General features: G+C 46.2%; 1 protein-coding gene across 1 annotated transcript in view; it reads right to left on the bottom strand.

The window, feature by feature from the left end:
* The window catches only part of CACNA1B (calcium voltage-gated channel subunit alpha1 B), a 312,340-nt gene that overhangs the window by 121,630 nt on the left and 163,374 nt on the right, over positions 1–27,336 (bottom strand). The window contains exons 9-14 of the mRNA XM_074160972.1: positions 22,412–22,468; positions 21,599–21,673; positions 19,540–19,629; positions 15,520–15,729; positions 6,361–6,473; positions 2,814–2,926 (exon numbers count right to left, since the gene is read on the bottom strand). Coding sequence (XP_074017073.1) covers positions 2,814–2,926; positions 6,361–6,473; positions 15,520–15,729; positions 19,540–19,629; positions 21,599–21,673; positions 22,412–22,468 — 658 coding nt within the window. The remainder of the gene's footprint in view (positions 1–2,813; positions 2,927–6,360; positions 6,474–15,519; positions 15,730–19,539; positions 19,630–21,598; positions 21,674–22,411; positions 22,469–27,336) is intronic.

Genomic DNA, 27,336 nt, shown 5'->3' with positions numbered 1-27,336 from the left:
CCCCCTGCCAGAGCAGGGTCACCCAGAGCAGGTCCCACAGGAACATGTCCAGGTGGGGTTTGAACGTCTCCAGAGAAGGAGACTCCACCACCTCTCTGGGCAGCCTCTTCCAGGGCTCTGCCACCCTCACAGGAAAGAAGTTCCTCCTCATGTTGAGATGGAACTTCCTATGTTCTGGTTTGTGCCCGTTACCTCTTGTCCTGTCACTGGGCACCACTGAAAAAAGACCGGCCCCATCCTCCTGACACCCACTCTTATAAGCATTGATGAGATACCCCCTCAGTCTTCTCTTCTCCAGACTAAACAGACCCAAGTCCCTCAGCCTTTCCTCATCAGAGAGATGTTCTAGTCCCCTTATCATCTTCATAGCCCTTTGCTGTACCCTCTCCAGCAGTTCCCTGTCCTTCTTGAACCAGCTCTCCCTCTGCTTGACGCAATGGCTTCAGGCAAAATCTGCCACGAGCAAGGGGTTCACACCTCGCCGTTAACACAACTGGACACAAAATACACGTGGAGGCTCTGTCTTGTCCTGGAATAGCTCAGCACCAAACCCTGCCTGAACGCAGAGAGCCGGCGTACAATGAGGAGCCGCGTTTCTACAGATGCCAGTCCCTACCCAGTGCTGTCATGACAAAGAGGAAAACACGGGAAGCCGTTTTCTCCTTGTCCTCCTCGATGAATTTTAGCCCGTCTTCAGCTGCATCCCCTCGTAGTGCATCCCGCTGTAATTTAACTCTTTAACTATTGCAGACAGCAGAGTGACTCAGTCACACTGATTTGGGACATAGGGATCAAAAAGCCTAATGCCATCGATTATTCAAAGCAGGAGAACGGCAACTGGATTGTGTTAAACACAGAGAGGGAAAAAACTAACAGGGCAGGGAGCTTTAGAGAAAAATTGCTAGGAAAGAGATGGGAAAAGGGAAAAAAAAACCCCAAAACTACTGATGTTTTCATGGTAAAGACTATAACGAGAGTGGGTGGATAGCAATCTGTGCCCGGTGCCATCGCTCCGGTGGCTCTCCGTGAGTTACACTGAGCTGGGCAGCTCAAGCACTGGGGTGATGTGGCCCCACGGCGCTGAGATGCCCCCGATTGAGCTGGGGTGGGGACCCGGCTTCCGGTAACGCAGCGAACGTATTTCTGTCGTGTCAGGTGAAAAAATCCACATAAGGTCAAAGGAACTTCAGCATCAATGGGGCGAGAGTTTCACTCGCTGTCATGAGAAGGGGACAGCACTTGGCTCCGTGATACTCTCTGTAAAGCTAAATCTCAGGCTTCAGCTCTTTATTATGTTGCCTGAAATCCTGAATAGCGAAAACTCACAAAAAGATCATTTTAACTTGCAAAATCGTCCAAAATCTTTAAGAAATACAACACATAATCAGATACACCAAATCTCAGTAGCTCTAGATGAAATTAACTGCTGACAATTAATTGCTATGAATTTGCTCCAAATCCCAGAGTTTTCCCTAAATAAGTTTACTAGAAAGGTAGACTCTAGTGACATTTCTGGGGCAGGCACCCACCTATTTTGCTGGACATTTACAGAACTTAATGTGTCCAATCCCTTTGTCCCAGGCACAACAAACCACACAGTATCACCCACGGATCTCGGATCTACATAACGATCACCAGCAGATACAAACCAGCAAACCCTACAGAGCTAACACAACCTGGGCATTCAAATAGCTGTGAAAGTACCCAGTGACTTCAAACGACTGTTTTGCTCAAACGTGATAACCCGGGCTTTATCTATTTGCGATTGTCGGGAGTTTTTTTTGGAGGAAGGTGCTATTCCTCCTTTTGTTACTTCAAGCCAAGAGCAAGTAAGAGAGTGATGAAGAGAGGGGAGATCTGAGGAGTTAATGGTGAGAAATGGTGTTTTAAAAAAAAAAAAAAAAAAGATGGAAAACAACAACAGGAGCACCTAAATATGTCATCAATTTCCACACCGCAATTTTGAAATCCTGCAGAAATGGCTCTAGGTGGATTTATAAGCTGCACAGTGGCTGTTTGCCAACGCCAGCACACATTAACGCAATGCAGGAGCGTGGAAAAGCCATGGGAACCCAACTCCACTGAAAATTCAACTTCACAGGCTCGAGACGGGAAAACCTCAGACATTCCCAGACCGGACCCAGCACTGGCAGCAGGAACACACTTCATCTTTGTGTCAACACAGTGGCTCAGGCACCAGGAATTAGTATTTAACAATAACCAGGGTAGCTCAACTTTCCAGTTCCTCAATACTTAAGAAACTACCGCCAGATCAGCAGCAGATAAGGACAGTGGGCAGTTGATAGGGTTTTGAAAGTAAATAAGAAACTTTTTTCTCTTAACACAAGAAATAAGTAAGATTTTTGTTTTAAGGAAGCATAAATAAAGAAAAGAAGGGCGCTCTCACACAGCCCTTCACTACGCTGTGAAGCCCTCTGCCCAAGGGCAGGCAAACCTATACATGAGATGGGGAAAGGGCTGTTAAAAGTCCTCCGGGATGCAAATACAGGCTCAGGAAATCCCTAAACTTAAAAATCCAGAAACCCAATTGCCCAGCCAAGGAAAGGGCAATTCTGCATCTGCAGTTTCCTTCCGCTCCCGTTCCCCGATAGGGCCAGTGCAGACACAGGGTGTTAGGACAGCCAAGAGCTGCATGCCAGCTGGTACAGAGGGTTTGGGGCGTTGTTTGGTTTTTAAACTTTTCTTTGTGTGTTTACAAGTGTGGAAAGCACTACTACTTGCTGTGGGGCTGGTGGTACAGATTTCATATGGTGTTAAGAGTCTAATGTGAACAGAAAGGGAACTGGACTTACTTTGTTACTTTGAAAATCCTCAGCAGTCGAAGTGCTCTCAATACGCTGATGCCAAATGAGGTACCTGGTTTCACTGCAGCCCAAATAACCTCAAATATGCTTCCCACGATGACCTGCAAGAAAAGGCCGTTTTACATAAGGCAAAACTTCTGCTTAGTTCTTTGTGGTGCTTCTAGAGAGGCTGAGGACAGAACAAGAATCAGAGCTTGGGCTGTGACGGTTTTCTTATGAAGGCTTCAGCCATCAGCACTAAAAAACCTTGGTCCAACTTTCTGCAGTCCAGTAAAAAAGAAAAGGGTAACACCTAGAAGCGGGACAGAACCTGGCACAGGAAATCACAGCTAGGAACTTGTCGCTTTCTTCTCTAGCAAGCAAACTACCTTAAAATAACCTTTTTTGAAGGATACCATATTGGGTTTTTTTTTAAAAAAAAAAAACAAACAAACCAAAACCACTAGCTCAACTACAAATGCCAACACTTCATTTTCCCACCCCGTGCAGCCTGCAGACACGTGGGGGGACATGGGCCCATCCTCCCCTTCTCATCAGAAGCACCAAAAATCTTCACCCACAGCAGAGAAGAGCGAAGCATTAGCTTTGGGCAAGATCTACCAGAAACTTCTGGTAACTGAGGGTATTTAGAAGAGCAATTAAAGTAACAGCTATTAAGAGATCCTGCAAAGCCTCTCGCATGAACATCCAATCCTCTGCCAGGCCCTCAGCCACAAGTTATTGAAAAAATTATCCCAAATCAAGGTGTATTTTTCAGTTTTGTTTTGTCTGTTTGGTTGGGGTTTTTTTCAGGTCGGCAGAGAATTAACCTCAAGTGATAAAGAAACCTTCTCTGAAATCCTTTATTACAGAAAAGGACAAAATAATAATGGGTTTAAGCACAGTTGGAATGGGCAATTATACCCACACAGGTTACTGCCCAGTTAATAAGAGAAGATGGGCATTTCGCTGCCAGTTGCTGTTATTACTTGTGTTAACCCAGAACTTCAGAGCTCCCATGGACCACGGTCCCCCGCTGCGTGAAGCACATCATAAACACCTTATCGCTGGAGCCCAGCGAGCAGCTGGTTTGTGTTGTGAGAGGGAGCGTTAATGGGAAGCCAGGGCCCTGTGTCTGAGTATCCGAGCAGAGCTGGGAGACTCAGCAGCTCAGAAACCCCTCTCATAAACAGAAACCTGGATGTCTTCTTGAAAACTACAGCATTGCTTATGGCTGCTCTGCAAGAAACGCTGTACCCCGAGCTTCGAGAAAATGTAGCGGGGAAGGGAGATACACAACACTTGCTTAACTGCTTTCTCCCATCAGAAAAAGAAGGAACTAAAACTTCTCTCCCACTGTCAATCGCTTTCGGGAATCCCTCATGAATCAGCAAAAACCTTTCCTTAGACCTTCCACATGTTGCACTGATAATTAATTTTCCTGCCATCTTAACTTGGCCTCCTGGGAGCTTGTTTCACACGAGACCCCACTGGACCGTTTCTCCCTAGACTGATGTCGCTCTGATTTGTTGTTTCACTTTTTGCATTTGAACAGTTTCACATCCTGATGGTTTGTCAAACTAAACCGACTACAGATCTGTGCGATGTTCCAGCGGGGGTGAAGTAGCTGAATTAATTCTGGGGGCTGGAAGGTGGGTGAGGAGGAAGAAATATAGAGAGAAGTAGGATCCCTATGGATTATCTAAAAGGAGGAAGAATTAGAAACAGATCAACAGCTTTACCTCTTGGGAAACACTCGGCAAAGCTTATTGCTAGTGCTGCACTCACCATAGCATGACACAAAGCAGAGAAATTTGGCAGATTTATCTCTTGTTTAGCACAAGCTCCTAAATCGCCTGTCCGTGACCATCAGATACAAACTCTTCTTGTTGTGGAAGGAGCATCTGGATACAAGGATCCAGGGAAATTGGCAGTGAGTATAGGGACAAGCTGGCTGCAGCTCAGAGCCTACGTAACCCCTTGGTGAAGGACATCAATCGTCCTTCTGGCCTGTCACTAGGCAATGCAAACAAGGCAATGACACCCTTAAAAGACTAATGAGGCAACACTGCTTGGCCACCAAATGTCTTCAATTCAGCTTACAGAAGCTGGAGTCTTTGGGAACGCACTGAACTTAATGAAAGCTGTGTGTCAACCCCTGTGTGTTCTGTGGGCACCCTCTTCATCCCAGCCTTCCCAGACATCTTCCCAGTGCACTTAAACCTTGCCATGGGTTGGTGGCCTTCAGGTGAGGGGAGTGTCTCTGCCCCTCAGATTAGGTGCCAGTTCTGAATGTGCAGACATCCAATTATCTTATATTATCTGTATGATTTGTGCTCTGGTTTCCCCTTCTGATAGTCACAGTCTGTGTGTTACCCTTTGGGTGATGCGGTCAGGATGAGTGGCAAAAGGCACTTCGGTGCCCTGAGCCACCACCAGCCACGATGGACACCCCAAGAAGCAGAGCCCCACGCTTGGTGCAGCCCAATCCAACACCTCCATCTGTTGGACACCAGTGATTCTGGGGCTGGATGGTTCAATCTCAAAGTCTAGGTAGGTCTGAGCTTTCCTGCTGACGTGGCCAAAGAGGAGAAGTTGGCTCTACCTGTAGTTTTGGATTCAGGAGTGGTCACTTCCAAAGGTAGGAATATCTCCTCCTTCCTTGCAGGAGCAGAGCTGAAGCAGGGAATTTTGCTCCGTGACGGAGAAGAATCAATCCCAGCGTTTTGGCAGATAAAGACTAGAAACACAGACTAAATCTTGGAGAGAAGGGCTGGATGATGTGTACAATGACGTGAACTGGTTTCCCTTGCCCATGGCTGGATCATAAGCTTCATATCTGGCTCATTAAAGAAACTTTGCAGACAAATTCCCACTGCATCCCATCTGGGACATGGTGCTCAGCCGAGGTAAAAGAAGCCGAGTGAACCTCTGTGAGGACAGATTACAGCCTAATAGCTTTTAATGAATAAATTAACATCCGTATGCAATGTTCTCTTTTAGACGGAGTCAAAACCGGCCCCACTATTCACAGTTCAAAGCTATAGTGTTAGCATGAAGGGGAGAGCCTGTACTTCTGCAATAAAAAGATGTGAGTTATTGCCTTTCTGTCACCTAATCATGTGTTTAGACTTCGACTCTGGGCACTCATGTCTGAAAAATGCCACCTATGTATCTCGAGGTAAAGGCCATTAAATGGATGATAGGGGAGATGAGCAATAAGATGTGTGGGGTTTTTTTCTTTCAATCACCTCATTTAAATGGGAGAGAGGATCTCTCCATAATCAGAGCATTTAATGGTGCTGATGCTGCGAACACCCCGTAGCTCGCTGAGGAAATGCAAACCCCAGCTGTCACATTTTGTCAAAAAAGGATGATAACTAGGGGAAGCTTAATGTGTTTCACTGCAGCTAATTTATACAATGACTACTCCCCGCAGAAGACACGCACTTAGAGCACCATTTCCCATGGATTTCCGTACTCACCCTTAAATGCCCAACCCCACGGAGCAACGGGAGAGCCCCGCACTCCATCCACACTGCTGAAGCCTACTTACCCCAAAGTCAAAGCAGTTGAAGGAAGAGTGGAAGTAGTTCCTTGGCCCCAGTCCGTACATCTTCAAAGACATCTCAGTTAGGAACAGACCCAGAAAAACAAACTCTGCGAAATCTGGAAACCGGAAAAGAGATTAAATTAGTCCACAAGACCTTGGTAGGCAGATCTCTTCATATGAGGAGCAATGCTAATTTTTCACAACACAGACTGCCTCCTGCCAGAAGAAAATCCCTTTGCAATGGCAAACAAGACCCCGAGGACAGTTTCACATAATTATTTCTATATGCGCATCAGCTGTATTCAGCCTTCAAGAGCTGTGAAGGCAATCTTTCATGTGTACCGTGGGAAGGTTGGCATGAGCATTAAATAATATTCTCATTGTCTTTGTAAAGGAATTTCAAAAGAAAGCTCTGGACCTAGTATTTCTCAAGGTCTAATTAAGTTGCACAGATAATGTTTTTCAAATGTATGTTTGGGGCTTCTGTACCTACGCGAGACGGGCGCCTTTGGGAGGGGAGTGTAAACTTTTGTAACATCCTCTCATGATAAAAATACCTTCATCCCCAACAGAACTGCTGCCTCCGAGAGCTCATATTCAGAGGTGTCGTGTCTACTGTTAGCACATAGCCACGTTTATTTTTATTATGGCTGTATAACCATATAATTATGGAAGAGCAAATTCTGTTTCCTTCTGCTTCACATATCACAGGCAAATAGGCTGTGAAGCTTTTTGATGGGAACATTTATCACCTGTGATGAAACAAAGGGCAGATAGAACATAGCTGGAGATTTCAATTTCCAGATCAAGTTTTTGGGACTTGAAGCTACAGAAAACATTGCCTTTGGCATTTCAAGTCATGCAAGTTTGGATCTGGAGGCCAACAAGCAGCAGAAACAATAGGATGTTAAAAACAAACATAAAAAGAGCAAAAAAACCCCCTTTACACTACCAAAACAAACCAAATAGCATAAGGCAAACCTCTCCCTCTAGAGAAAAGATGAGGAAAAGAATCAAACTTCAAAAGGTGGAGATTAATCGCATTGCTTAGCGCAGTACGGAGGGTTCTCGGGTGCTGCAGCAGCGCAGACGCTACAGGAAGGTCGTCCTCTGTAGTTTCAGTTTTACAACTCCAGCAACAATAAAGACGAGATGGTGCCAAGTTTTTCCAAAGGTGCACATGGACAGACAAGGGGCAATGGATACGCGATGCAACCAGGAAAATTTCAGCCAGATAATCCTGAATCCCAGGTGCTTCGTACACCTCCTGCAAGATGTGGCTTCCGTTAAGGAGTGGGGGGCAAGAGAGAAGAGGAACCCAGGGTCCTCTCAAACCCCATGGCTTTCACTCCGTTGCCTTGTACCTTCATATTGAGGGCGGGCGGTTGGCCCGGGTCCATCTCACGTTGCTGCTTGTCTTTTGAAACGGCTTGAAAAATACAGCTTCAATTATCAAAAACTAAAAAGGGTTTTTAAATTTTAAATGAAAGACAGTCATGAAATATCATAGGCGTAAAGTTAACTGAAATCCAGGAAGCATTAACTAAATGAGGAAGGTTTTATTAACACTTCGCTGAGGAGCCTACAAGGACACTTCTGCCAACATTTGCAATAGGAGAGGAAATACCAGGAGGGTATTAATTATACCATGTACGATCCTTGAAAATAGGAGCAATATCATTTAAGGAGACTATCAAGGGCAAAGCATTCACATATGAGGAATAAGATGACAAAATACGAGGTCTGCAGACTTCTCAGCCTTTCTCCTACCAAGAGGTAGCCTCCATCCACTGGACCTCAGTGCTCACAGGATTAATGTCCAGTCACCCGTCCAGCAGAAGTATGAACAAAAACCAGGTACCAACAACTGCAATGTTCCATCATCAGACTGATAAATCCTACAAGCACACGTGCAAAACCACAATATCATACCTGGGCTGCACAGGGAAGAGTGTGGCCAGTAGGTCAAGGGAAATCATTCTCCCCCTCTACTCTGCACTGGTGAGGCCACAACTGGAATACTGCATCCAGTTCTGGGCTCCCCAGTTCAAGAGAGACAGGGAACTACTGGAGAGAGTCCAATGTAGGGCAACTAAGATGATTAAGGGATTGGAGCATCTACTTTATGAGGAAAGACTCAAAGAGCTGGGGCTCTTTAGCCTGGAGAAGAGAAGACTGAGGGGAGACCTTATCTATGTTTACAAGTGCCTAAAGGGTACCTGTAGGTACTTGAAGGATGATGGACCTGGAATCTTTTCAGTGGTTCCCAGTGATAGGAAAAGGGGCAATGGGCACAAGCTGGAACATGGGAAGTTCCATTTAAATATGAGGAGAAACTTCTTTCGGGTGAGGGTGGCAGAGCCCTGGAACAGGCTGCCCAGGGAGGGTGTGGAGTCCCCTTCTCTGGAGATCTTCAAGACCCGCCTTGATGCAGTCCCGAGTGATGTGCTCTGGGCAACCCTGCTTCAGCAGGGGAATTGGACTAGATGATCTCTAGAGGTCCCTTCCAACTCTGACAATTCCGCGATTCCGTAATGGGAGAAAAAAAAGGCTAGAAAATGCCCCAAGTAAAACCGAATCAAGAGACATTTGATTTAAAAAAGGAAAAAAAAACAAAACAAAACAACAAAAAACACAACAGGAAATGTTAGAAACTCATAACATCCAAGAAACAACTTCCTTCTGCTGCTCTTGAAAGAGCCACACAACTTGTCCTTTCATAGCTGATGACTTCCATCGAGATCAGAGTTCAAAGCAGGCAGCGACAGCTATATTTCAACAGGCACCAGATGCTATAAATCACAGTACTGTGAGGACAAGGGATGGAGGCGAGGAAAATATGGACATACTGAACTCCTTGGGCAGAAGGAATTGACTCGAAATGAATCGGCTTCTCCAGCAGATCAGAAACATGATTTCTCCTGACATGGCCCTGCCCATATAATTGAAAATGCAATTTTGTTGTTTGGACCTCCTGGTATTCAGACCCCACATGTAATTTAATCTGCTTTAAGCAGAAGCATTTTGTAATGTGATTTCAGGAAAAAAAGTTTGATACAAATGCTTTTATTTAATTTCAAATCTGTGCTATTGGCAAAGGCTGTGCTAGCAGCTTTTTGCCCCACACGTTTGAATTAGATAGTTAGAGGCTCTTTTTTGTCAATCACCCGTGCATTAATTCCATTTCTGCCCCGTCTCCAAGTCCAATGTCATTAGGAGCTGGTGCCGAGTCTGATGCTTTGGTCTCCTCTCCTCATCCTCCTCACACATTAAACCAACCGGGATGAGGACCTCGGTGAAGTACAACTTCCTCCTCTTTGACAAAGCAGACGTGAAACATTCAGCAGACATAAAAAAATATGCTCTCTTCAGAAGGCCTTTTCCTCACAATTGCAAATGCTGCATATTTATATCCGGAGGGAGCTGGCTATCTACTTCAAAGGCAAACACAGTATCATCAAAAAAGGCCTAATTGCACCAAACACATGGTTCAGCATTGCACAGCACACGGGGAAGACGTTCTCAGGCCATAACGGCTAAAATACTGTTTTCAAATATTGTATTTATCAGACGGGAGACAGTCTGGATCTTGTTTTTAGGCAGATACAAATTTAGGAGCAAGTTAACGATCTCTGTAGCGTTAGCTGGAGAAACATGGAGAGCGCCGCTTCGTGAGGGGCAGCCACAGAGGAAGGGAAGCCTGATGAGAGGGCTCCCATGCGAAACTTGTCCTGATCCAGTCCTAAAACCTCCTCACCATGGTCTCCAAAGCACACATCGTGGTGGCAAGAGATCTATGGTTCCAGCCTCTTCCCCAGCTTTAGCCAGATGAAGAGGAGACCACCACCAGCACCATCTCTGGTGGCCTCCTGCACAGCACAGGCCATGCGAAACCATTCAGCTGTTTGACATCAGACTTGCAACTTCTGCTCGAGCTACAGCACGTATTTTAAAAAGGTGAAGTCCTGACTGAAAATCCCTTAACTCTGCACCTATACCATGTGCCCACACTATGGATGCTGTTGGTTTGTCGCCCTCAGTTGAGGATACATCTTTGCTGCTGCTAGATCCCGCCTGGATGCAGTCCCGAGTAGCACTCTCTAAGCAATCCTGCTTCAGCAGGGGAGTTGGACTAGATGATCTATACGGTCCCTTCCAACTCTAAAAAAAATTCAGTGAAATTCAGTGAAATTCAGATCCCAGGGATCCAGGCTAGATTACAGAGTTGTCTTCTGAGAGAAATGTCTTTCTGAAAATACTGGCAACGGTGGAAATTAACACAAACAGATGACAATCACGTGTGGCTGCATGAAATATATACTTCCATAGGGACCTGCAACTTATTTAACAAAAGGTCCATGCTTCAGTGAGCAAAACATGCCATGTGTCCATGTGCAGTATGAGAAAACTCCTGTTGCAATTTGGTGCTGGAGTCCTTTCCAGACAGAGAAGGACAATCTCTGATCTAATTTGGGGATAATTACAGGGGCATAAAGTATGGCCTGTTATTCAGCATACCCCAAGAATTCAAAGAACTTCTCATCAACTCTTTCAATTAGACTAAAGAAATCCCAAGCCCCTTTTCTAAAGCTGCTACAGTTTCTTTTCCAAAGCAGTTGCAGTAACATGGAATATCAAGCAGAGAAAGCTAATCAGAACAATTCAAGAACAGAAAAGTTAAAAGAAAAAGACCAAGGGAAAAATAAATCAATGCAGACCTGTAGGCTTTTACCAACTGTTCTTTAAGTAAAATTAATTTGTAATGTAATTAAACTTTTCCCCGGAGGGATAGGTATAATTGAATTAGAGGTGCCTGGGTAGAGTTTCAGGGTTTAGTGGATTCTCCCAGACTTTACCGCACTCTCTCCCGCTGCTGCAGTTCACAAAACCCCTCACCAGTTCATTTCCAAGCACCTTCCATGAAACAACATAATTAGAATTGGCTACTTCTCTCTTGCTCTACATCAGACTGGCCACGTCCTGCTCCTCTGTAGTGTAGTTCCCTCATCATGGATTAACTTTAAAGCCATTTTTAAACTCTGTCACTCTTACAGTTAAAGGATTTTCCCAAGTATTTCCAGAAGCTGTTTAAAATCCCCTGGTTTTGTGCTATCTTATTCTGCCTGTATCTAATGGATTTGTGCACAAATCTTGGGAAGAACAGGGCTTTCAAGGAGCACTGCTTGAGGGCTAAACCCCAGCTGGGCTCACTCGCAGGGTTAACCAGGCTGTGGGTCAGTGCATGCAGGAGTCAGAGGGGCCGAGCCCAGTCTCACCATGACTGCAATAACAAACCGACCAGTTGGTCCACACAAAATCCCACGTACCTTAAGGCATAAAATATTCATAGAATAATAGAATGGTTTGGGTTGGAAGGGACCTTAAAGATCATCCAGTTCCAACCCTGCACTGGGCAGGGACACCTCCCACCAGACCAGGTTGCTCCAAGCCCCATCCAACCTGGCCTTGAACCCCTCCAGGGATGGGGCAGCCACAGCTTCTCTGGGCAACCTGGGCCAGGGTCTCGCCACCCTCACAGTGAAAAATTTCTTCCCAATATCGAATCTAAATCTCCCTTCTTTCAGTTTAAAGCCATTCCCCCTCATCCTATCACCACATGCCCTTGTAAAAAATCCCTCTCCAGCTTTCTTGTAGGCCCCTTCAGATACTAGAAGGCCTCTACAAGGTCTCCCCGGAGCGTTCTCTTCTCCAGACTGAACAAACCCAACTCTCTCAGCCTGTCCTCACAGCAGAGATGTTCCAGCCCTCTGATCATGTTTGTGTTCCTCCTCTGGACCCATTCGAATAGGGCCATGTCCTTCTTGTGCTGAGGACACCAAAGCTGGATGCAGTACTCCAGGTGGGGTCTCACCAGAGTGGAGTAGAGGGTAAAAAAAAATCTTCCCTGCATTCAATATTAAACTTTAGATTAGTAGGAAGGATTATGCTATAAAAATTATAACATCCTCCAGGAAAGTGGGCAGAAGTCTTTAGGTCATTACCAATGCAAAGACAGGCATGAATACAATACTACAGCTCATCATCCTGAAACATTTAGAGTGTTTGGAAGCAACTTAAGAGCTTGAACTTGTAAGCCTTTTTTAGTGGACAATTCTCAGAATCTCTTTGTTCTAAACTTATGTTAAAATAGGTTTCTTCCTAGTTTCCATAGCACTATGCCATAAGATGGACCAGAGACAATCCTCCCCAGACTGAGCCCATGGCACCTCTGCTTCTTGTCTTGGAGAAAACTATCCTTGAAAAAAAAAAAAAAAAAAAACACACCAAGAGAAAATTATCTAGAATATCTTAGAATTTTCATGACGACCATTCATTCTGCATCGCTGGCTTTTACTCTCTATGTCACGGTGGCTAATCTTGTAGCACTTTGTTTAAAGATCCAGAGCTTATACCTATACATACACAAAACCTACGATTCCTCCTCAGACATTCTGGTTTTGTCTGTGACCCGCCTCCGTGTTGCCCCTCACCGGTTACAGTGCTGTTTCTAACAGTGTTTATCTGTAGCCACTAGTATTTCTTTTAATGAATCTAAAGGATTAATTTGTGAAACACCTGTCCAGGTGTTTCCTTATTGACAAAAGACGCTCAAGTTTTACAAGTAAATGACAGTGCAATGATGCAAAGACATATAACGCAAAGGGCAGACAAGACAAAGGAAAGCAACTACAGCTGGGAGGATGCTGAGGATCTAACTCCCAAGGACACATGGTTCTTTGATGTTTTGCTGACTTTTCCGTTAAAAAGAAGTCAATGGGATCACTCTTCCTTGGCTAGGTGGTACCCTAGCACCAAGAAATTGAAGTATGTTACCCAAGTGCTTCTGAAATTCATTCCCAATACAGGGTGTTATGGACACACGCAGAACTCCTGAAAGAAGGATCCACCCCAATCCCTGATCCCAGGCACAACACAATGTCAACCTTCCCTACTTTTCATCTTCAGCTCAGGTAGGTTGGGAGCCTCATTTGTGGCCTCTGTCCCCAATACGTTTCCCACCTTTAATTCTAATCAACAGAAACACCCCTTCCAGCTCTCGTATGAACGTTAAGCAGAAGTTGCCGGCTCATGGATTTCTTTATGTTCTCTTAGAAAAGTTACTGCACAAGGTGTTCCCAAAATTGAGTCTGTAAATCTGAAACCTTCTTTTTTGACTTGAAAGATTTAAGTGGGTTTTTTTTTTCTAGACATTTAGTCCTATTTCAAGAGGAAATCCTAAGCCTCAAACTTCTAATTACTCTGCCAATCTAGCTTATTATTTCTTCTGTTAAATTTAGGAAATGAATAAGGAAGTCTGACTTCTCTGTGTAGTCTGTCTCTCTTTTCAGTCTAAATCTTGAAAAAAAAAAAAAAAAGGGCAAAAAAAAAAAAGCCAAAACACTAAACCCAGGGTTGAAAGAATTTTTCTGTCCTTCTTATGCATCTCTCATTACAGCTCCAGTTACCTGGTGGTATTAAATATTTCAGCAAACATTAATAGGGAGTTTTTTTGAAGTCAGAGCACCTAGTATTCCTGACCTTTTAAGTGTATTAAAAAAAACCAAAAACCCACACTTCAAAAGTTTGCTTCTTTATAACATGGTAAGACCTGAGGATCTGGAACTAGAAATATTTAAGTATCTAATTTATATAGAAATCAAGGAAAACGAGGTACGTAAGTACCTTTAATGATCTAAGCCAAAATTATTAAGTTAGACTGTTTGAAACATTTGGGGTTTTTTTCCTAGTTTTTTGTTCGCTTGCTTCAGAAGTTTTACTTAACAAATTCTGAAACAGCCACCTCTGAATATCAAGTGCTGAACAGAAAATTTGTTCTTGGGAGTCAGAAGTGGCCGATGCAATGGCTCTGTCTTCCAGAAGCAAAGTCTCCATCCCTTCCCTTCAGAAGGAAAACTTCCAGTGTCCCCATATTCTTACCTTACCAATTTCTATAAGTTTTCCGGCTCTAGCCTACACAACTTTCATTAAAACAAACAAAAAAGCTCTGTCCCTCACCTTCCACATTTTTTTTTCTTAAAACAGGCTTCGTGAGCAAGTCTGCAACCTCGGTTTAACACTGTGATGTGTAAAGGCTCTGATTGCAAAAAGCTGCCCCCATTTATTATTCATCATAAAACAAAACAATATGCAATTTAAAAAAACAAAATAAATCATACTTCAACAGCACTTACAGACTATCCGAAGCCTAAATTGATAGGTGACCACAGGAACCAAGCTAAAATAAAAGCTTTTGCACAAATATAGTATAATCTTCTGTATAGTATTACTTCTATCACTATATTTTCACAGGAGGGCATCGTGACATCAATCCCATCTAATCACATGCCATTAGTAAAGAAGGGAAGATTATCAAAGACGACCTTCTGCAGAGTTGCAAGCTTTTAAGGCCACGGAGATGCTGGGAGGGCTGGAGCCCCTCTGCTGTGAGGACAGGCTGAGAGAGTTGGGGGGGGTTCAGCCTGGAGAAGAGAAGGCTCCGGGAAGACCTTAGAGCCTCTTCCAGTCCCTAAAGGGGCTCCAGGAAAGCTGGGGATGGACTCTTGATCAGGGAGGGGAGCCATAGGACGAGGGAGTATGGTTTTAAACTGAAAGAGGGGAGATTTAGATGAGATATTAGGAAGAAATTCTGTCTTGTGAGGGTGGTGAGACCCTGGCCCAGGTTGCCCAGAGAAGCTGTGGCTGCCCCATCCCTGGAGGGGTTCAAGGCCAGGTTGGCCGGGGCTTGGAGCAACCTGGTCTGATGGGAAGTGTCCCTGCCCAGTGCAAGGGGGTTGGAACTGGATGATCTTTAAGGGCCCTTCCAACCTGAACCATTCTATGATTTCCTCGAGTGCAGAGCCGTTCCCCCTCTTTTCATAATACCTGCTGCAGAACAAATCCTCCTGACACCTTAAAAGATTTGAATGAGGTTGAATCTGAAGTTTCAGATAACATTCCCAACCAGTATCACATCCTGGATTTTTTCTGGATTTGTACGCCTCAATTACTCTGGAGTTACTAGAACCACTCATTAACGCACTTCTGACTGCCCTCTGAGAGAGGTGCAGGAAACTGAAAACCAGACCTCACAGACAGCAGTGCTCATAATAATTAAAAAATGCAAGACCTCGTTAGAGGACAGGTGGAGTCCCTGGTACTCACACAGCGCAGTGGTGAGCTTCTCCGGCTGGTCATAGTGCACCATCGCGACGCAGAGCGTGTTGAGGGCCACCACACAGAGGACGATCCAGTAGAAGCTCTGAGCTTTCACCATGCGCCGAATGAAGAACCGGAACATTTTCTCTTTCCTCCTGAAGTAGGATGAGCTCTCATTCTTCCCACTCTTCAAACTGGCACGGGCAAAAGGAGACCCTGGGACAGAAAGAAGAGTCACCACACCGCATCCCAGCAGTGGAAAGGCCAGAGGACAGTCCTGGGCACACAGACCCAAGCACCAGAGACACGGCTGAGCAGAAAGCTGGAAGCACTATGGGCTGAGCAAGGGCATCTCGCTTGCAATGACATCGTGAGGGATGAAGGCTGGAATTTTAAAACTTCATGAATGAATGGCCAGCTCCACCAAATGGGCTTCCAACCCTTTGAAGCAATCTTGATGGTCCCAGTTTAACTCATAACTTTTGAGTTCCCGGTTGACTGGAGGGACAGAAAGTACTGGGCAGAGTGGTATTTCTGCCCGTGGTGTCGAGCACATCGTCTTGGAGCTGGGTCGCTGGCAACAGGAAAGCTGGTCCCTATTTTCCCTGCTCCAAGGACAAGGCAAAGACCCAGACCCTACAAGTCTCCTTATTTTACTCTCTGACTTCATGTATTTCTACAGCAGAGGGCTCAATCTGCCTCCACGCATCATATTTTGGGTGCAGCTACTCATTTGTACCAATTCTGCCTGTATCAGCTACATTTCGACTCTGGTCTAAAACCCTGGAAAAGAGTCAAGTGTTTTAACAACAGGAAGCTGACAGAAGAAATGATTTCTCATGGAAGCCCTCCCCCTGTGGCAGCAGGCATGGCTCAAACAGATGAAAAGGCCATCTCCGGCCAGTGCTGAGGCAGGAGAAACCAGCACACGTTAGTCATAAATACACGCAAGCAGAGCAAATCGTGATTGCCACAGGCTGTCCACTACCTGTTTCATGCTGTGCTGGCACCCCTCAGAAATCACTAGTGAACCTCATTTCAAGGTGGTTTGGGGCAAGCTATTAAGTTATTGCCCTTCCCTGTGGTCGGATGGAACCTCCCAGCAGGCAGGGCTAACCAGGACCCACAGCATCCTGTCTTGGACCAAGCACGGTGAGAGCACGGGCTGTCGTTGGAGGCAGCTGAGTTACATGAACAAAGTGTTCTGGCCACGGCAGCCGAATTTTTGAGTGTGCTCGTTTACGTTTCAACACTTGGAAGGGGTGGGAATCTCACCCTGTTCCATCCTGCAATAACATCAAACATGACACCCCATGGAAAGGCTGAAGCATCCAGATGTGACAGCGCTGGGTTCTCCCAGCCTCCCAGCTACACAAAAGCGTGCTGCGCCATCTCCCCCACAGAAAGGCAAGCTCTCAGCTTCATTTCACATTTCTGGCCATCCACCAACACACCAAGTGCAGAGCCAGCCCTGGCCAGGCTTTGAACAAGCTCCTTACGGAAAAGCTCAGTGCGCTCTGTTAGTTTGATAACCCTCCCTTTGGCAGTTTAAAAAAAAAAAAATAATAATAATAATAAATCATAGTGCTCATCTGTTGCTTTAAGACAACAAAATGAACTACAGGCTAAGACACAGGCTGCACCGTGTCGTTAATACTGTTCAGCAGGTTGAGACCTCTCAGATATTCAAGCCAGTCTATACTCTCAGATTTGCGTGGGAATAGTCTGCTGCCCTTCTGTCCCCTCTCTACCGGCTCTACTGATCTTCCAGAAAAGAAAAGCAGCAGCATTTAAATTCATCTAAATGTGGAAAACGGCCACCTCTCCAGACCTCTCTGTCTGGCAATCAAGACAGTGTCCTGTGTCTGGTACAGCGTGGAGGGTGGGAAGCCAGAAGCAGCCAGCATCTTATGATGCTGCACGTTTACTAGTGCAGAAATAAAGGCTGAGAGTGAGAAGGAAAGAAAAGAAGAAAAGTTAAGAACAGCTCCAGAGAACACACCGGGAAGTGTTTACCACTACAGAGCTTTATAATGTAATTATAACTCTCATTGATGTACTTGTGTTTGAATTAAAGTGCAACGCATTCAGCCAACGGCCAGCAAGAGACCTGTCAAAGTCTCTACCACTCGGGTCTGCATCTTCCCGTTGCACTCAGTAATTACATTGTTAGTTCTTCCACAGTCCTTATGCTCCCATCAGCAAGACATCATAGGAAACCATCCAAAAAACCCTTTTCTCAAAAACATATTCTTTATGCATAATTGCCCATATGATCTGATTGTTTATGTTTGCAGAGTCTCAGCCTTTTCAGGAGCCTGCAGAAGTATCTGCTGTATCCAGCTCTTCTTCTCTGCCTTCTTCCACAAATCAAAAATCAAAAACACTTTTCCCAAGTGGGTGAACCACTCCAGAAGGTGGAAAGCACTGCTGTTATTTTCCCTGCCATATGCTCCCAAGACAGTTCCCAGCTCTGCATCAGATTATCCACGAGTCCAGATGCTCCATCATCCGTTGCCACCTGAAAGGCTGAATTCAAAGATCTGTTTGTGTGACGTGGGTGCCCAGAGCCTGGAGGGACTTGGATGTGAACGCAAAGACCTCATAATTACTGCAACCATGAACAAATGTTCCCAAAATGACCGTTCCTTCTTATCCATGCAGGGATCCGAGCTGCCCGGAGTCAAACAAAACAAAAATGCACACACGGTGAGCTGCATTTTTGCCCTCTTTCAGCCACAAACCTCTCAGACGTGTCAGCATTTTAGCCACAAAACTTGCAGCCCGGGGGATTGCGGCAGTTCAACGGTGGGTGATGGTGTCAGTAACATGCCGAGCAACATTCATTTCCTGCAACCGGGTCTTGGTTTAAAGGGGTGGTGGGGGGGGGAGGGGGTAAAAAAACCCAACAAGAATCCAGCAGCAGCTGTAACCTCTTAAAATGTTAATGCCAAATTTCCAAAGAGCATTTGAGGCACTCATGCTTGCAAGCGTATACGGACACGTACTCTCAAATGTACTGTTTGTGCTGCTACTCTGCTGCATCCAGGATTTGCTGCTTTGTGGTAACCGGGGTGCCAAGACATTTCTTTGGAAGATAATGAGAACATCTGCTGCTTCAGCAGCAAAACAAAATACAGCCTCGAACACCAGGGACAGGAATAAGCTGACTCCAAAGCAGTCGGGGAGATGTCTCCCCAGACAGCAAGGAAAAGCCCACGGCTGAGAGGTCTTTCTGCTGATGCTCAAAGAGCTGCCCTTAGACGGGCACTGGGCAAAGCCCAGACCTGCCTCCTGCCTCTCCACCTGGCAATCTCTCGGGAGGTAATTAACCCTCTGTTAACGGCAGAACAATTAGAACCTCTGCAGCCTGATAGCAGCTTATTCTCCAGAGCCGAAGATACCAAATTCACACCATTGATGCTACGCTACGAAGTGCCACACTCTGCATAGAAATTATGCGGGTCGGTGCCCGCACACAGGTGTGTATCTCCATATCTCGCTTTAAAAATGTGGAGAATTGCTTTAAGATCTTCTTCTAAGGCAAGAATGAGAGAATCAGGGCCACTTCTCAGCGTTTCCCAGTAACCATTCACCCAGTAAAGGCTGCAAAACTACAGACTGTGCCTTAGTGGCAGATGTGACTAAGTGTCCACTTCCTCTCCTCCCTGCAACAGATGAGGCTCAGCAGCATCATTTGATGTTATTTGGGCTTCATTGGCATAAATGATCACGTTCCAAGCAGCATCGCAGTCTGGCCAGCCCAGCATGGATTCTCCAAGCGTTTCAGTAGGGTTCTTTTGAGGGGTGCAGCATGCAATGGCTGAGCGGGGCAGCGTGGGGCAGAGGGTGAAGCCACGAAGCCGTTTGCTTTGGGATAAGTCGAGTGCTGCTGCTGCAGAAGCAGGAACAATTCTCCTTCTTGAAACCACAGCTCCCGGAGCCAAGGAGCCGCTTGGAGGAAACACGACATGAACGCGTTTAGGTGGAGATCTAAACCTCAGGGAATGCGAAGCCAGTACTCACCAACGGAGCAAATGTCTGTGAAATGGTCCTCACCTTCTTCAGCATGAATCAGGTCGTTTTTGCTCTTCTTTATTGCGGCTCTTTTCAACACTGTGTGCAAATTAAAGAGAAAATGCCCCGTGAGCATTCAGAGTGTGTTCTCTCTCCCCCTCCCTTCACTCTCCGGGGCCAGCATTTACTTCCCAATGCCAGCTTAAAGCCCTCGCAACAAGGGTAAGCTGGAGTAAACCAGACAACCTACAACCTTGCAGGGTTTTGCGTGCTTTGATGTCAGGGTCATATATTTATTTAGCCTTTCAGACCTTGAAGGTTTGGCAGGCACAGGTCCGCAATGTTTCCCCTTGGCCCCAGCCGATGCAGGAAGGTTGGGGGGAGTCACTGCCTGACCTAAAAGCCCAGCAGAAAGGCTGGGCAGGGTCACTGCATCTTTCTGAGCCCCAGTGGGTTATGAGATGAGTGTTTCTATCCATTAAACACATTAATGCTGTTTACAGTGTGCACCATTAAGAACTTAGCATTTACGGTGCTCGGATACACCATGCCTTAAGGAGCATAAATGCTACGTCGAAGGCAACCGCCACAAATCAGTGAATATACTCTTAATAGCACCCACTGTACAAATCCCTTCCCTCTGGGGATGGCATAATTTCTTTGAAAACACACTCGGCCCAGGAGCATCTTTTGCGGGGAGGGCAAACATCGTTTTACTGGAGAGGGAATGAGAGCTGCAGGCCGAGGCTCGGCGAGGTCTGCACCATTCACCCAGTGCACGAGGGGTAACGCGGGAGCAGCGTGGACCCTGGTCCCATGACCACCTACCTGCAAAAACCTCGAGAACTAGCAGAAAAAAATACGTTGACACAGTTTTGACACAGTTTTGTCACAGCTTCAAGACACACAGTAAACTAAGCACCATTTTCTATCAGCAGTAAGACACCCCACGGTGTGGTGATACATACTGTTCAGCTGGCACACACAGCAACCCCACTCACTCTGCCGCGACTGCCCTGGGGGGGTAGGTTCCTACCAGAAAATACCCTCAACTCTATACAAATTTCCCTGCCTTGACAGAGAAATGGATGCTCTTCTTCCTCCGCAGCTAAGGCAAGCGTTAGTGCTTTTGTCCCTTCAAGGAAACACCCAGAGCATCGCCCAGGTTCGGAGAGGCTCGGGTGCTCTGAACCTGTGATCTGGATCCAATTTTTAGCAAATAACCACTTTTGCCCTTTTCTTCCCCACCCAGCAGTAGGCTGAATTCCTCAGTCCCAGCAATACCAGCTTTTGGGTCCATCAGGCTGTGTCTGTCCCAGTACACTCCAGTACGCCCAGGGCCATCCCCAGCACTGGAACATAACCAGCCCCAAGAGTAAAGTTTTACAACGCTCCCTGGTGTGAATTGAGCACCTTCTTTATCTTCGCCCCCAAATAACTCCTGCATATGTTTAGCAATTAGGTCGTGCCATCTCTACAGGCACCTCAGATGCAATGTCCCTCTGTTTTGGAGACTAAGATAATTTACCAGCATAGGTGTGGGCTGCTCCATACCAGTTGGCTTCAAGTCTGGGACCACTGCTGGGCTCCTTTAGCTTGCCGGTATAGAGGGAGCCTTAGCACACCCGGGTCTTTACTCCATGGCCTGTACCCACCTCTAGTTTGCTTACACCACTCAACTTTTCAGGCTACTCTTCCAGACACTCATTCCAGCTCCAGACTAACAAGCCCTGGCTGCACCCACGTGCCGGACAAACTTCCCCAGTGCACACACACACACACACACATCCCCGTGCACCCACACAAAGATTTACCAAGCACACCTCATCCCTGACCTTCTGCAGCCCCAGCTCTTCCATCCCCGAGTCCCTCCCCGAGCGCAGGTCACCGGCTTGGCCAAGGCGGACCAGCAGCCGGGCGTCTGGTGCCTCAAGGAGCCACCCGGCTCGGAACAAGGTGGAAAAACCACTCGGGAAACGTCTCCGGTGACCTGGGCAAGTGGGGCTCTGGGGGAGAAGCACTGCCCCGCTGTGCCGCCTAAGCCCCTGGTGATTTGCAATCCACTCACTGTTGTAGCTGCTGCCGCTGCTAGTCTCTGCCGGTGCCGTGCCTTGTTGAATCGGCCCTTCCGAGGCGGCCCTCCCTGACAGTGAATGGGAGGAGAAAAAAAAAGAGGAAGGAAAAGGGAGGGGAGGGGAAAGGAGGAGACATGGGAGGACGAAAGATGGTCAGAAAAGGGAGAGGGAAGAATCTTTTAACTGAACTTTGACTAGCTGTCGCATCCTAAGAGCTCATGGGTCTGGAGGGACAGGGAGAGCAGTCCCCGTGGCCTCGCTGTGTCTGAAGCTCGGTACCTCCGGCCGGTCCTGCAAGGCTAGGGTCACACGTCGGAAGATAGGATCACCACACCCTGTTATGTCTTACTGCTTACAAGTAACAGGGGTCTTAGTCTCTTTGTCAAATCCAGTTGGAAACCTCGGTTTAGAGCCCTGCCTTCTCTCGGTCAATGCATTTCTCTTCTGGCATCCGCTCGGCAGCCTACCCCCGCCACAACCTGCGCGTAGACACAGCCAGCCATGCCGGGCAAAAGCTGGCGAGCGTCCCCGTCACGCTGCGGGGTCCCACAGGCAGCGCAGGGACCGACCGACCCCAAGGACAGATCCCCATCCCAGAGCGGTGCGTCACATAACTGCTCATCAGCCACCTGCAACCTCAGAAAGACCCGATGTGGGAAAAGGGACTCTGTAGCCCGACTTATGCCGAGAGCATGCAAGAGCGTGTTCTTCACACCCTCCTGGTTACAATGGAAAGTCACGTCAGCGTACAGCAGGTGAACCTCTCACGTATCACAGGAGGAAAACCACACAGCAAAAAGACCTACCGTCCAGAGGAGATTTCTCTTCTGCATTCTTGTCTTCTTCTGCCAGCATGACCTCCTCTGGAAAAGGAAAAACAGTAGGGTTCAACCTCAGATTTATCACACCTTCTGCTCTAAAACAAGCTGAGCTGGATGCAGCAGGCATCTGTCCCAGCTGCCACCAGCCTTACCCCGTTGTATCACCCGGTTACACCGAGTCTGTGGAGAAGGGATGGTTCAGAGAGCCGTGTTTCTTGCCCCGTGCCCCTCTTGCACAGGAGGAGGAGACCAGACAAGCCACTGGAGGACTGTAGCACTTCCTCCATGATTTCACTCTTCACACTGAACCACCCACTCCAATTCACCCAGCTATCCGGAGAGCAAGAACCTTCCTTCAGACCCAAGCAGGACCACAGGGCTCCAGAAGCCAGAGGATGGGTCCTCATGTCAATGCCACTGGAGACACCGAGGAGCGACAGAGGCTCTACACCAATTGCTGTTCTTCTGTCTCCGTCATTAAGTCCAGGACTCCAGCCCAGAGGAAACTCTGTCAGATGGCACAGGGTAAGACACACAGGGCTGGCAGCTGCATGTCAGCTGTGCCATATCACAGGGGACAGAATGTCAACAAATAGCCATTGGAGCAAATTTTTGTCCAAATAAAATCCACAGCAAAGTAGCCACGGGGCAATTCTGGGCAGCACTGTTCACGGGCAATACGTGCAAGACCACCACCATTGGTATTTCTGTATAACTCCTCTCCAAATTAAAAATTTATACTTTCCTACAATGAAAGGATTCAGAAAACACTGAAAAAAAAACCCCAACTCCTCAAAACTGACTCATTTTTATTTGCATGGAAGACAAGCAAATTTCCTGAGGTTCCACAATGCAAATGTCATCACCCAAGTCAGTTTGCAGCACACACCACACTGCGCCAATGCTGGAAACCACACAGTCTGAACCACAGATTGCAGCTCACTCTTGTAAAACTATGTAAGGATTTTCTTCTAAAGGACAAGTCTAAAGCAAACAAAAAATCAAGCTGGCAGCTGGCAAACTGCACACTTCCTTGTATTATTATAAACAAATTCTTTCACATGCTTGGCATAGACGTAATTTGGAATCTTACTAAATCATCTGATGCTGCACTCCCCCAAAATTTTGTTTTAAAGTCCATTTAAGCCAGCCTACATGGAAGGCTAAGTAAAAAGAAAAAAAATAAAAAATACAAACAAACCACGGGCCAAACATCAAAGTGAGTAGCTGAAAGCTGTCTGGAGGAATACTAGAGGGACCAGCACTACCAGACGAGCCTTATATAATCTCTTTATTAATCATCTGGGAGAGTGGATGATATATTAATAAGACAACAAACTGAGAAGGCTGAAAAAAATAATACTCAGGACTGAGGAAGACTGGAAACCCAAGAGGAGAACAAAATAAGAAAATGCAAACTACTGCACCAGAGATGTGGAGGAGGCTGAGGAGAGCAACAGCGCTCAGAGAGGGTTAAAAAATGTCAGCTTTAAAATGCATGAAATATCCTTCCAAAAAAACACAAGCCAATACAACTCGGGTGTCCTCCAAGACTCCTTAAAACAGGTCAGAAAACTGAAATGGACTTTTTTGGTAGTTCAGAGAGATCTCTTTCAACCAGGCACCTCAGAAACCAAAAGGCTGTTCCAAAGTCTTGTCTTGGGAAAAGCCGTACTGGTGTTTTGGAGCTAGAAACATGGAAGGAGTTTAACAATGATTAACAATGAACATGGCTGGCCTAAAAAACGTAGAAGGGATGGTTCAGATATGGAGACATCTTCCCAAAGGCTGCTGGACAAAGGGCCTGCAAATGAGAAACACAAAGCAAACCTGAGCTGGCAGGAGCAGGAGCTCAAGATGCTCACGGAGTACACATTTTCAAATAGATTTTTTTAAAGCCTACATTACTCATGGGGTATGATTTTAAAAGCTTTCTGTCACATCTGAACGTGATATACTCACACGGCTGTGTTTACGCATAGTCCTGCACAAGTCTAGCTTCCAGTACCAGCAGCATCAATACTGCCACGCAGATGTGCCTGCACTGGTTTGGATCCGGGAATTAGTTCAGCCATCAGTATTTTGGAGTTCTTCGTTCTGTGCTCCTCTGCACAACGCAGGTGTGGTTTTTTCCCCTATGCTACATACTACAAATTGCAGGGAAAATTAAAACCATTTGGAGTGGACCTTTAGGTCCTGCGACAAAGAGCAAGCACAGGAAAGCAAACTCATCCCAGAGGAGCTCCTCTGCCACCCTCAGAGAGAGAAGCTGACTTTTAGACAGCATTTGGTAATTAAATGGACTTAATACAAGCTATTGCAGAGAGCAGACACGTTGCCGTGCAGGTGGTGAGCAAAGAAAGCAATGAGCTATCAAGGGTGAGAAGACAATCAGTTGTTCTTCAGGGGCTACACCCAGATGGGTGCAATGCAAGAGAGCTGTGGCTGCAGAAGGGAGATCTCAGCCAGACCCAGCACACTCACTGGGCGATGCTCCGAGGGTTGTTGGTTTCAAACATGTCTTGTTAAAAAAAAATTAAAACACTCCAGGAAAGAAAGAACCTATTTCTCAGCTGGAAGCTCAGTTCTCCATTGGATTTGTATCAGTGCAGGTGGAAAATCATTGTATTGGTTCCTTTAAAAGATCTCTGAGTAGGAAAAAAATTCTTCTTTTTCCCTGTTTCTGATCGGCCTCTTATTATTCATGTTCCTGTAATAATTTGTCGTGACTCTCCACTGTCCTTTGGTCATCTGGGGAAGAGCAGTCCTGAGTCCCCAGATCACCTCTGGGGACTGTGAACTATATGAATACATAAGTGATGATTTGCAATGGGGTACAGGTGCTATCTGATTTTCCAGTGCCACCTGTGTCCCCACAGCCAGACTGATAAGAGGTTTAGCCATAACGAGGTTTCAGAAACCAGTGATAAACGCCAGTGGGATGGCAGAATTTGTTGGGCATGACAATTTGATATCAACGTGTCACCTACAAAGCACAGGCTCTTTTGAGACAACTCTGCAAACCAGCTGAGCCTTTGCCACAAATTCAGGGCTCTGAGTTGATCATAGAATCATAGAATTGTCTGGGTTGGAAGGGACCTTTCAGATCATCGAGTCCAACCATCAATCCAACGCTGACAAAAACCATCACTAAACCATGTCCCTCAGCACCACATTTGCTCACCTTTTAAATATCTCCAGGGGTGATGATTCCATCACTTCCCTGGGCAGCCTGTTCCAATGCTTGATAACCCTTTCTGTGCAAAAATTTTTCCTAATATCTAATCTAGACCTCCCCTGATGCCCAGACATATCTCCATCCATAGACATCTCTCACCAGGGCTCAGGTTTACTCTTCCCTTAAAATACACAAACCCCAGGTTTCACCTATGCAATTCCCTCAAGCTGACCCTCCTCCACCTTGCTCCCCAGTTCTCTCCCTTGATAATCACTCCTGTCTGTCTTGTATTCTCTGGGAAGCCAAAGGATCACATCTAACCTCGGGAGGCTTTACATGGTTTTTACAGCCTCCTAGAAAGCCAGCTCAGCAGGAAAGTCATCATTGCTAGGATTGTTTTTTTTTTTTTAACCATAAGCAGAGGGATCAGAAGTTGCATTGCCTGTAGTCATCACTGTAACACAGAGACTGGAAGAAGATAATTAGGATGCCCGAAACCCCCCCAAACAACAGCACTTCTATATTAGAAGAAATACTCCACAAAGAGACAATATCAGATCAGCGACTTCCAGCATCCAAACAAAGGCACAGGGACTTCGCCAGGATATCTGAGTGAGAGGTGTCTCAGCAGTAAGATTAATTGCTGGTCATTAAGTAATGACAACACACAGCACATTACAGGACTGGAAATAAAGGCAAATCTTACACTGAGGAACCGGGAGGCTGAACAGAACAGGCAAAGCCACAGAGAAACATGGTGCTCCTTCTCTTTCTCTCTGGCATGGGGAGATAGGATACTGTGGGCTCAAAAGAGGAGCGGATTACAGGAAATAACTCACGTTCAAAGGGAGACAGAGTTTTTGAAAAAGGAAGAATAACTGAATTTAACTGGTGAAGCTTCAGACTTGCTAAATAGAAAAAAGTAAATAAAAATGCGCTCCTTAGAAGAAGCCGTCTCACTCTCACAGGGGACTCCAATTTGTCTTTCTGGCAATTATCCTCCGTTGCCATCTCATACACGTTGCTGCCCTTTTTCATTGAGGTAGGTGTCTTTTCCCAGCTGTATCAAGGGGCTTGTTGCTCTGTTTCTTCTACAGAAAGCTGAAACCCGAGGTTCACAAAGCTTTGTCATGTCAAGGAATGGTATTCAAGTTACAGTGAGCTGGAAGAGAGAGGTTAAAGCCATTCCCAAAGCCTGCTTGCTCCAGGAGAAATGAAACACTCGGAATCAGTGCTGTGTGAAAGAGATGGACTTGGAAAGAATTAAAATGCAAGACATGCAACTTGATTAGCCCTGAACTGAAAGACTTCCAGTCTCTGGGCAAAGTGTTTTCAAAACGATGCATGTCCTTGTAAGATAAGAGAAACATCTTCAAAAGAATATTTGTGGGCTTATAAGCGCTTTACTCTGTGCAGAGAACTTTGAGTTCTCCACTCCCTGTTGGAAATGCAGCCTGACAGCCTAATAGCAGCTACAGTTTTGAGTTTAAGGGAGAAAGCAGTGGTGGCAAAATCATTTGCATGGATTACATTGCTTGGCTTCATCACGTTTTAATTCCTCTGAAAGGTACAATTTCAAATTGACGTGCTACTGCCTTTGCAGAGCCCAACGAAGAGATGAAATGAAGAGCAGAGCCCGTCCCAGCACACAGCAGGTGGGACAAGGCAGGGTTTGCTCCTCACCAAAACGACTTTATTTGATGGGGCTTTGAGCAACCTGGTCTAGTGGGAG

This window comes from Numenius arquata, chromosome 19 (assembly GCF_964106895.1).
Source record: "Numenius arquata chromosome 19, bNumArq3.hap1.1, whole genome shotgun sequence".
In the NCBI taxonomy this organism is placed as follows: Eukaryota; Metazoa; Chordata; class Aves; order Charadriiformes; family Scolopacidae; genus Numenius; species Numenius arquata.
The sequence above is the reverse complement of the archived record's forward strand: the minus strand, read 5'-3'. Positions and strand labels throughout refer to the sequence as shown.